Below are 11496 nucleotides of genomic sequence, written 5' to 3' on the forward strand. Positions count from 1 at the left end.
AGGACAAACATTAACGGAGAATTACATATTTTTAAAAAATCCTTCCTAGAATTGAGAGGGTCCCTGTGGGTGAATCCAATCAATCAGTGGAACAGCTTTGCCTCCAGGAATTGTGGGAGCTCCAACAATGGGATTTTCTAAAGAGGAGACTGCACAGCTGTTTGTCCAGAACCGTATCGGGTCTCCTGCTTGGAGAGGTGGTCCTTCCAACTCCCATTCCGTAATTCTGTCCGAACTTCAGGATCCTTTAAGACTCCGCACGTAGCGAAACTTCACGTGCTAAATAGTTTTACATTGCATGTAATCAGTGGAAACATCTGGCAGATGCCTGAGGCAGAGACAGGACAAGCCTGTTTTTCGACCTCCGAGGACGAGACGGTGGCCAGATAGGCAGCATCCGCGATTAGAAAGCCAACACAAGAGCGGCATCTGTCGGAGCTAAAAGGAACTGAAACCATCGAGTACTGTGTTGCTAGACAGGATGGGGGGGAGAGGAAAGGAGACGCGCAGAGGAACTTCCTCTTCCGGATCTCTCATGGGAGGAAGGTGGCGTGCAGAGGGTTATTTCTGCTCTTCCAAGGATCAAAGCATCAGCTGGAAGGTGAGTTGAGCACAAGTCGGAGCAGAGTCCGGGGGAAAGTTGGCCTGTTTGGTTCGGGTGCTGCCAACCGGTGAACATTTATGATGGTCGCAGCATCTCACCATCATGACCCCCATTTGTGACCCTCCCATCTAGTTTCTCATAGGCAAAGTCAGTGGGGATACTGGCAAGAAGTCGTAGCCATGTGAAATTGCCTTTAACAACCCACGGGGATTCGCTTAACAACTGCAAAGGGACAGATGTAAGTTGGGACTGTCATGTGACATCATGCTTCCTCATCAGGCTGCTTAGTGAGACAAATGCCAGTCCCAAGCGTGAGGACTACTTTAATGGGGATGTCACCAGAGGGATTGTGGACAGTAGGACAGTATTTTCTGCCCTTATTTGGAGCTGAGGACTTCCATGGGTAAAACTGGTGCTTCAAATCTTGCAGATGTTTTAGGCATCATTTCATTAGTTAAAGCCCCCACATCTCTAAAGTTAGCTCAGAATGTTTGACTTTAACCATTTGGGGACATTTTTCAGGCTAAAAACATGGATTTTTCCACATATATACCTTTGTAGATCTGGGTAGAGCTGCAGATATCCCCTCTGTATGCTTATAGATATATAATTATCTATAATTTTACAATCATAGATATTCCAAAATATCCCCAGCACATCCAGATATGTTGTCATGTGAAAACAAAAGTCCACCCTCTTTGAGTTATATGGTTTTACATACAAAAATACAATAAAAATCATCTGGTCCTTAGAGGTAAATACAACCTCAAATGAACATATGACATATTATATCATGTCACCATTTATTCTACAAAAGAAAAGCCAAAATTGAGAAAAGTGTGAAAAGCTAACACTTTCTGATGTGATGTAAGGTTTCCTACCTAAGAAGGGGCGTTGCACTTGAAGACCTCCAAGGTCCCTTCCAACTCCTATTCTATTCTATTCTATTCTATTCTCACCTTTAGTAGCAGTAACTTTTCAGTAATTGTTTTCTGTATGACTTCATCAGTTTCTTGCTTGTTGTGGAGGGATTTTGGCCCACCCTTTACAACATGGCTTCAGTTCATTGAGGTTTGTGGGCATTTGTTTATGCGCAGATCTCTTGAGATCCCACTACAGCATTTCAATCAGATTGAGGTCTGGACTTTGACTGCCATTGCAACACCTTGATTCTTTCCTTTTCCAGCCATTCTGTTGTGGATTTGCTGTTGAGCTTGCAATCATTGTCCTATTGCATAATCCGATGTTGGCCAAGCTTTAGCTGTTGTTTAGCTGTTGGACAGATGGCCTCACAATTGGCTCTAGAATACTGTAGTATAGAGAAGAGTTTATAGTCAACCAGAAAACTCCTACAACTTTGGCTTTTATAGATGTAGTCACACTTGCTGATGATAATTTATCAAGAGCACTTGATTAGCAGCATTTGGCTGCTACTTCGCCTTTTCATACCTATGGAAGCAATAAGAGTGTCCTTAGTTTTTTATAGTTTTTCACTTCTCCATTTTGGCTTTCTTTTTGTAAACAAAAAAAATGACAGGTGTAATTTGCTGTTCATTTGAGATTACATTTACCCATTTTTAAGAACTGCTAAGGACCAGGTGATTTTTCCTATGTGATGATATGTAAAATCATAGAATCCGAAGAGGGTGTTCCTTCTTTTTCACCTGACCGTATTTGATGATAACCCTTTACAGGGCTCAGAATTTGTGACTGACCCAAGTCAACAAGTGAATTTAATGATTGAACAAATATTTGAATTTGGATCTTGGTAGTCAAATGAATCATAATTAATGTAAGAGGTTATTCTAGCATTGTGGCATTTTTACTTTTCATTCATACTTTTTTCTTTTTTCATACATTTTGCAACTGTTTATAAAGTTATATTTTCTTTGAAACTTATAGACAAAGAGGATGGCTATAACAGCACTCCGGATGACTGAGAATAACAAGCAACATTGAAAAGGAAAGCAAATCAAGCCAGAAATCAAAGTATTTTCCATTTCCAACTGATTAGGGGCAAAAGGCAGTTCCTCTTCCTCCCCACTGACTGGCTGCAGCTTCATGCTTTCCCCAAGCAAAGCCTCAGGACTCCTGCTGCAGCTGTGCTTCAGCCAAATCCTTGTCAGACAACTGACTGGAGCCATTGATCAACTCCCCTACAGATGTGCCAGGAAGTGGTTCATCTTCCTCTGAACTGACATCTGAAGAGTGATCTGGGAAAGCATCTGAAGGAGTCATAACAGGCAGACAGTAATACAGGTCTTGAACTGGGAGGAAGAAAACGGCTGCAATCAAAGCAAACTAAAGGGGATCACACACATTTTTGATCTCCTCAATAATTTCAGTGGTGGAAAAGCTCCATAGATGTGCCTGTTGTGTGGAAAGCACAGATTGCAAATCACAACTGATAATGCATAAGATGATCCACACTGGAAAAAAGCCATATTAATGCTACAAATGTGACAAAAGCTTTTGTCAGAATAGTTTTCTTGTGGTTCCTAGAAAGACCCATAGAGGACAGATGCCCTACATCTGCTCTCAATGTGGTAAATACTTTCACAAGCATGGCAATCTGGTGGTACATCAGAGGACTCACAACAGGGAGAAATCATGTGAGTGTCCAGTTTGTGGAAAATGTTTCATTGCAAATTCCCACCTGGTGAGACACCAGAGGACTCACACAGGAGACAAACCCTTTAAATGTCCTGATTGTGCAAAACATTTTTGTGACAATTATACCTTGGTGAGACACCAGAGAACTCACTCAGGAGAGAAACCCTTTGAATGTCCTGATTGTGCGAAACGTTTCAGTCAGAATTCCTACCTGGTGATACACCAGCGGATTCACACAGGAGAGAAACCTTATGAGTGTCCAGTTTGTGGAAAAAGTTTCCTTGAAAATTCCCACCTGGTGAGACACCAGAGGACTCACACAGGAGAGAAACCATATGAGTGTCCTGATTGTGGGAAACGTTTCCTTACAAATTTCCACCTGGTGATCCACCAGAGGACTCACACAGGAGAGAAACCATATGAGTGTCCACAGTGTGGGAAACGTTTCAGTCAGAATTCTGACCTGGTGATCCACCAGAGGACTCACACAGGAGAGAAACCATATGAGTGTCTGGAGTGTGGAAAAAGTTTCAATCAGAATTCCAACCTGGTGAGACACCAGAGGACTCACACAGGAGAGAAACCATATGAGTGTTCACAGTGTGGGAAATGTTTCAGTACCAATTCCAGTCTAGTAATACACCAGAGGACTCACACAGGAGAGAAACCTTATGAGTGTCCAGTTTGTGGAAGAAGTTTCATTTCAAATTCCCAATTGGTGAAACACCAGAGGACTCACACGGGAGAGAAACCATATGAGTGTCCACAGTGTGGGAAAAGTTTCAGTCAGAATTCCAACCTGGTGGACCACCAGAGAACTCACACTGGAGAGAAACCCTTTGAATGTCTTGATTGTGGGAAAAGTTTCAGTTACCAATCTAATCTTCTGATACATCAAAGGACTCATACTGGAGAGAAACCCTTTGAATGTCCTGATTGTGGGAAAAGTTTCAGTCACAATTCCAGTCTAGTAATACACCAGAGGACACACACTGGAGAGAAACCCTTTGAATGTCCTGACTGTGGGAAATGTTTCATTCAGTGTTACAGCCTGGTGATACATCAAAAGTATCACATTGGAGAGAAGCCATTTGAATGTCCTGAATGTGGGAAAAGTTTCATTCAGAATTCACACTTGTTGAGACACCAGAGGACTCATACTGGAGAGAAACCCTTTGAATGTCCTGATTGTGGGAAATGTTTCAGTCAGAATTTTGACCTGGTGAACCACCAGAGGACTCACACAGGAGAGAAACCTTACGAGTGTTCAGTTTGTGGAAGAAGTTTCATTTCAAATTCCGCCCTGGTGAAACACCAGAGGACTCACACAGGAGAGAAATCATATGAGTGTTCATAGTGTGGGAAAAGTTTCAGTCATAATTCCAACCTGATGAACCACCAGATGACTCATATTGGAGAGAAACCCTTTGAATGTCCTGATTGTGGGAAACGTTTCAGTCTCAATTCCAGTCTAGTAATACACCAGAGGACACACACTGGAGAGAAACCCTTTGAATGTCCTGACTGTGGGAAAAGTTTCATTCAGAATTCACACTTGGTGAAACACCAGAGGACTCACACAGGAGAGAAACCGTATGAATGTCCATAGTGTAAGAAAAGTTTCAGTTACTCTTCTGTGCTTGTGAAAAACTGGAGGACAGATGCAGGAGAGAAACTAACAAAGGATCCAGATTGTGGGAATGATTATAACATTATAAGCCATGTACCTTTATACACAAGGGAGAATTTTCAAATGTCCGTCTATAGTGTTTCAGAAGTAAATAGCAGTAGCAGTAGCAGTAGTAGACTTATATACCGCTTCATAGGCCTTTCAGGCCTCTCTAAGCGGTTTACAGAGAGTCAGCATATTGCCCCCAACAATCTGGGTCCTCATTTTACCCACCTCGGAAGGATGGAAGGCTGAGTCAACCCTGAGCCGGTGAGATTTGAACCGCTGACCTGCTGATCTAGCAGTAGCCTGCAGTGCTGCATTTAACCACTGCGCCACCTTGGCTCAGGGGTGGGTTCCTGCCAGTTCTAACCTCTTCTATAGAACAGGTTCCACAAATCTACCGTGCCGTTTAGAACCGGTTCCAGCTCCCTCCCCCTGCCCGTCTGCACCACTCTTGTCCCGCCCGTCTCTCACTGAATGGCTGCCCCGCCCGCCTCTAAGAGTCCTATCTAAACCTTAAAGTCTTAAAGCTGTCAAGTTTGAACATCCCTGTGATTTTTTTTCCAAAGGGTTAGAGGTGCCAGGATCTTGTAACTTGACAGCTTTAAGACTTGCATGCTTCAAATGCTAGAGTTTCTGAGCCAACATTTTGGTTGCTTAGCAAGAGCATTGTTAAATGAGTTTCACCACATTTTACAAGTTGGCCACGCCCACCCAGTCACATGATTGCCAAGCCACTCCCACTCAGTCACATGGCTCTCAAGCCTCTCCCACCCAGTCACATGGCAGGCAAGCCATTCCCACAGAGCATGCCACACCTACAGAAGAGGTTCTAAACAAATTTGAAACCCAGCACTGCTCTTATTGCACACATGAGGCAAAGGTTGATGAGGTTAGAGAAGGCTTGAATTTCATCTTTTTTTAAAATATATTTTATTATTTACATATCAGTGTGACTGTCCTGGTGTTTCATCCGCCATAGAAACTAAAGTGAAAGACAAATAACATATATACTACTTACCCAATGCTCGTCTTCTAAAATTATTATTGATCAATGAATTCATTCTAATAGATAAATATACATATATTTCAGGTCTACTTAGTCTATTTTTTTCATGTTCTGACTTTCACTTCATGTTTCCAGCCATTGATAAAATCTATTCCATGTGTCATAATATTCTGTCCCTCCTTTGTTTTTTTTAATTCTAACGTTAGTCTTATCCATTTCTGTGCATGTAAATATCTTCCTTATTATCCCCTTTTCTGAAGGGGTATTTTTCCTTTTCATTGCTGTGCATAGACCATTCTCGCTGCTCTTAGGACATGAAGTATTAGGTATATTGACTCTTTGCTATAGCCTTCTGTTATAATACTTAATAGAAATAATTCTGGCTTGAATTCCATGCGTTGTCCAACTATTTTTTCTAGCCACATCTGAATTTGTAACCAAAATCTTGCTTTTTTACAGGTCCAACACATGTGGTACTATGTGCCCGGTGATTGTTTACATTTCCAACATTTTGGAAATGTATTGCTAAACATTTTAGCCAATCTTGCCCGGGGAGGGGGGGGAGATGCCACCCATAGAACATTTTATAAAGATTCTCTTTGTATGATGTGGCTAATGTCAATTTCCGATTTCTTTCCCAGAGTTTTTGCCAAGGCACAAGGCAAGGCTGCCCAATATCTCCACTTTTGTTTATTCTAACGTTGTAAGGTGGAAAATGGTAGGCTGTTAAAAGCTAACTACCTGTTTCTGCTTATCAGCAGATGTTTCTTGGTATTTCCTTTTGTGAAATTACTGCAAAGAGGCTTTTGGGTGGTGTTTTTTGTACGTCGATTATGGAATTTCCACATTTCAGCCTTCTACCGTGGTGTCCTTGGATTTTGAGCCCCAAATTCCCTAGCCAGCATACAAGTAGTTCTTGAGATACAACTTCAATGGGGCCTTCCAGTGCCGGTTGAGATCCTGCTTTGCTTAATTAACCCCACCCCCTGCTCTTACTGATGTACTTACATGAATAGGCGAGTTATGAAGTGGAACACTGGCTACCTCAGGTGTGGGGAAACCCTTGGAGGAGGGACGCAGGGCCAGGCTTGCCGTCCAAAGGCCTCCTGTACACCAAGCCTTGGGTCCCTCCCTGACAGAGTCCCTTTAGGCCTATTATTCCCACACAGTGTACCCCAGGCTTTCCCAAATAGGACTCTCCAGCCCTCACCCACAGGGTCCCCACAGGCTTTTTCCTCTCCTCCTGGGTCCCTGCAGTCCTTACGAGTTTAATAAAATTTGTATGCCGCCCACTCCCATTGGGACTCTGGGCGGCTCACAGCAAGACAAAGGAAACATTTAAAATTTAAGAATAAAAAAATACAATTAAAAGTCCACATCATCTATTCCATCTAAGCAGGGCTGGATATCAATCAAGAGCCCCAGGCCTGCTGCAACAGCCAGGTCTTGACGGCTTTACGGAAGGCCGGAAGAGTGGTAAGGGTCCGGATCTCTACGGGTAGATCGTTCCACAGGGCCGGCGCAGCAACAGAGAAGGCTCTCCCCCGGGGGGCCGCCAGCTGGCATTGTCCATTTGACGGCACCTAGAGGAGGCCCAACCTGTGCGATCTTGTTGGTTATTGGGAGGTAAGTGGCAGGAGGCGGTCTCTCAGGTAGCCAGGTCCTAAACCATGCAGGGCTTTAAAAGTAACGACTAGCACCTTGAAGCGTGTCCGGAGACCAACGGGGAGCCAGTGCAGCTTGCGGAGGATAGGTGTAACATGGGTGTATCTAGATACACCCCATATCGCTCGTGCGGCTGCATTCTGGACCAACTGTAGTCTTCAAACACTCTTCAGGGGCAGCCCCATGTAGAGCACGTTACAGTAATCCAGTCTTGAGGTGATGAGGACATGAGTGACTATTTGAAGTGCCTCCCAGTCCAGGTAGGGCCACAACTGTTGCACCAGGCGAACCTGGGCGAAAGCCCCCCTGGTCACAGCCGACAGATGGTGCTCTAACGTTAGCTGTGGGTCCAGGAGGACACCCAAATTGCGTGCCCTCTCTGAGGGGTGTATAATTTCACCCCCCAGGTAAGAGGTGGAATGTCTGGACTAACCTTGGGAGGCAACATCAATAGCCACTCGGTCTTGTCTGGATTGAGTGCAAGCTTGTTCGCTCCCATCCAGACCCTGACAGCCTCCAGGCACTGGCACATCACTTCCAGTGCTTCGCTGAGTTGGCACAGGGCGGACTGATACAATTGAGTATCGTCCGCATATTGATAATATTTGATCCCGTGCCGGCGTATGATCTCACCCAGCGGCTTCATGTAGATGTTAAATAGGAGGGGGGACAGGACCGAACCCTGTGGCATCCCATATTTGAGGGGCCTAGGGGTCGACCTCTGTCCTCCAACCAACACCGACTGTGACCTGTCCGAGAGGTAGGAGGAGAACCACCTTAAGACGGTGCCTCCCACTCCCACCTCCTGTAACCATCGCAGAAGGATACCATGGTTGATGGTATTGAAGGCCGCTAAGAGGTCAAGGAGCACTAGGATAGAGGAATGTCCTCTATCCCTGGCCCGCCAGAGATCATCGATCAGCGCGACTACAGCAGTTTCTGTGCCGTAACCAGGCCTGAAACCCGACTGAAAGGGATCCAGATAATCTGCTTCATCCAAGGTCCACCGGAGTTGAAAGGCCACCACCTTCTCAACAACCTTCCTTACGAACGGGAGGTTGGAGACTAGGTGATAGTTGTTTAAAATGGCTGGATCCAGGGATGGTTTCTTAAGGAGGGGTCTCACCACCGCATCCTTTAGAGGATGCGTGAAGGATCCCTCCAGAAGAGAGGTGTTAACAATCCTCTGGAGCCAGCCACGTGTCCCCTCCCTGCTGGTCGAGACCAGCCAGGAGGGACATGGGTCCAGTAAACAGGTGGAGGCACTCACCGCTCCCATGGCCTTGTCCACTTCCTCAGGAGCGACAAGTTGAAACTCGCTCCATAAAATCCGATCAGGATCTTCCCCCGGCACCTCGGCTGGTACCGTCCAAGTGGAGTCCAGTCCGTCCAGATCCGAGCGATTTTATCCGACAGAAACTGAACAAATTCCTCAGCTCTACCCTGTAAGGGTTCGTCCGCATCCCTCCCTTTCAAGAGGGAATGGGCTATCCTAAACAGGGCAGCTAGGTGAGATTCTGCGGATGCAATAAGAGCAGAAAAATGCACACATTTTGCCGCCCGTATCGCCACTAGATAAGTCCTAATAAAGGCTCTTAATTGTGTTCGCTCGGATTCGGAGTTACTGGCCCTCCAGCATCGCTCTAGGCATCTCTTTTGGCACTTCATCTCCCGGAGTTCCTCGGTGAACCAAGGAGCCCTCCTGAATCCACTGCCGTGGAGAGGCCGTAAAGGCGCAATCCGGTTTAGAGCCTCCGCCACCACTATATTCCAAGCAGCGACCAAGGACTCCGCCGGACTGTGGGCCAGAGAGTCAGGCATCTCACCAAGTGCCGTCTGAAATCCCATAGGGTCCATCAGGTGCCTGGGGCGGAACCACCTAATTGGTCCCCCTCCCTACAATGGGGGATTGGTTTCCGAAAGTCGAGCCTCAGTAGGAAGTGATCTGACCATGACAAGGGCAAGATCTTAATGCCCTTCAAATCTAGATCACATCTCCACTGCTCCGAGAGAAACACGAGGTCGAGTGTGTGCCCTGCTGTATGAGTCGGACCCTGAATTACCTGGGTCAAGTCCATGGCTGTCATGGAAGCCATGAACTCCTGTGCTCCATCAGAGCGTTCACCGAGCGACAGCAGGTTGAAATCCCCCAGCACTATAAGCCTGGGGAACTCAACCGCCAGCTCGGCTACTGACTCAAGGAGCACAGGCAGGGCTGTTGTAATGCTGTTGGGAGGTAGGTATGTTAGCAACAAACCCATTTGACCCCCAAGGTCCAACTTCACCAGCAGGGACTCACACCCGACAATCTCCGGAGCAGGGATCCTATGAGGAGCTAGGGACTATCGGATAATGACTGCCACTCCCCCACCCCTTTTTCTGGTATTGCGGCTGATGTAGCACCTGAAACCCTTCTGGGCACATTTCAGTGAGGGGGACTCCTCCCTCATGGCCCAGCCAGCTCTCAGTAATACATGCCAGGTCTGCCCCCTCGTCTAATATTAGGTCCCGGACAAGGGGAGCTTTGTGAACCACAGACCTGGCATTTAGCAACAGCAGCCTGAGACCAGGGCCCTGACAACTCTCGCCATCTGGTCCTGGAGTGGAGCTAACAGGACCGGAAGGGAGGATCACTGTGACGTAGCGAACCCTCCTTCCCCGGTAATGGCTAGCACTATAACTCCCGTCAAACCTGCCTCTCCCAACTATGACCGGGATGCACCGGTCCATCCCCGCACCTGTAGGCCCCACTTCCCCTTCCATGGCTTCCGTTCTCCCCGGCAGGCCAGTCATGCCACACATTCTGGGACGAGGGGCAAATCCAGGCCCCCATCCACTTCTGCTTGTGCACTCAGTGGTGGGGGCTCCGGGCCGCACTCTCAGTCCCCCCATCCATACTGGCCAAGCACTCTGCACATGCATACCCCACTAATTAAATACAGCAATACAATAAAATGGCTAAGCAAAAATTCATTAAATTAAAACTGTGGGATCATTCAATCAAACACACGCATACCACATGCACTCACCATACCAAAGGAAAAATTGCGCTGTTGTTAAAAACAGTGCGAATTCAAATAGAGTTTGTGGGTGGGTTCGCCAAGAGTCCAGACAGGAGGGTTTCGCGAAGATATAAAGGGGAAGTAATTTTCTTCCTTGCACGGGAGATGATATAAGTGATATTGCAAAAGAGAGGTCCAGAAAGTTCCAGGAGGGCTATGATGGAATGCCTTAAGTCCAATGTCCAGTATCCAGTGTCGAACAGGCATGAGTAGAAAGCCAGTTAAAAGAGCCCCATCTGAGTAGGAGCAAACCGAGGACCAGAGAAGAAGGGAAAGGCTGCAGTGTAGAGAAGGCCTAGAGAGTATCCTAAGGAGCCAGGTCAACGGCCACAAGGCCAACTGCCAGGTCTTATGTTGCCCCATGACAAACCGCGGGATCCTCTATGAAGCCAGCCAGCAGAGTCAGACGTCAAAGGAGATAGGGGCGAAGCCAGCTGCCTCGTCTCATCCAGCGCAGATTCAAATCCACCTCCTTCAGCCACAATAGTTCTCCAATAGTTCTTTAATAGTCCTTTAATAGTCTCTTTATAATCCTTTAATGGTCCTTTAATAGTCTCTCTCCAAAGCAGACAGGCAACCAGGGCTCCTTCCGATCAGCGAGGAAAGTCGAGCTAGCGTTAAGCGAGTGATTAAAGCGCCGAAGGCTTAAAAAGCGCCGAAAACGCCAAAGGGAAGTCTTCAGCGCAGTGCCGCCATTCCTCTCCCATCTCGTCGAGCATTTCAGGTTACCACGGGGCCAGGGGACGTCTGGGAGTGGCATCCTTCTGAAGATCGTCCAGGGAACTGGCTATTCAGGTCCCCTGAGTCTTACTCGGTTTCAGGGACCTCTTTTTCAAACCTCCGAGCTAAAACTGCCAGTTTAATTCAATGT

At 46.5% G+C, this 11496-nt stretch overlaps 1 protein-coding gene across 1 annotated transcript; it reads left to right on the forward strand.

Moving 5' to 3' along the window:
• Positions 1–4884, forward strand: LOC116523839 (zinc finger protein 271-like). Its single transcript, XM_032238926.1, has 2 exons — positions 1–601; positions 2507–4884. Exon 2 carries the CDS (start codon positions 3126–3128, stop codon positions 4572–4574), a length of 1449 nt encoding a protein of 482 aa, XP_032094817.1. The 5' UTR covers positions 1–601; positions 2507–3125; the 3' UTR covers positions 4575–4884.
• Positions 4885–11496: the final 6612 nt, after the last annotated feature.

Source organism: Thamnophis elegans, chromosome 2 (assembly GCF_009769535.1).
Source record: "Thamnophis elegans isolate rThaEle1 chromosome 2, rThaEle1.pri, whole genome shotgun sequence".
Lineage (NCBI taxonomy): Eukaryota > Metazoa > Chordata > Lepidosauria > Squamata > Colubridae > Thamnophis > Thamnophis elegans.

Bases quoted from the DNA above. Each gene is read 5' to 3' on its own strand.
- LOC116523839 (XM_032238926.1), top strand. From the start codon at position 3,126: ATGCCCTACATCTGCTCTCAATGTGGTAAATACTTTCACAAGCATGGC.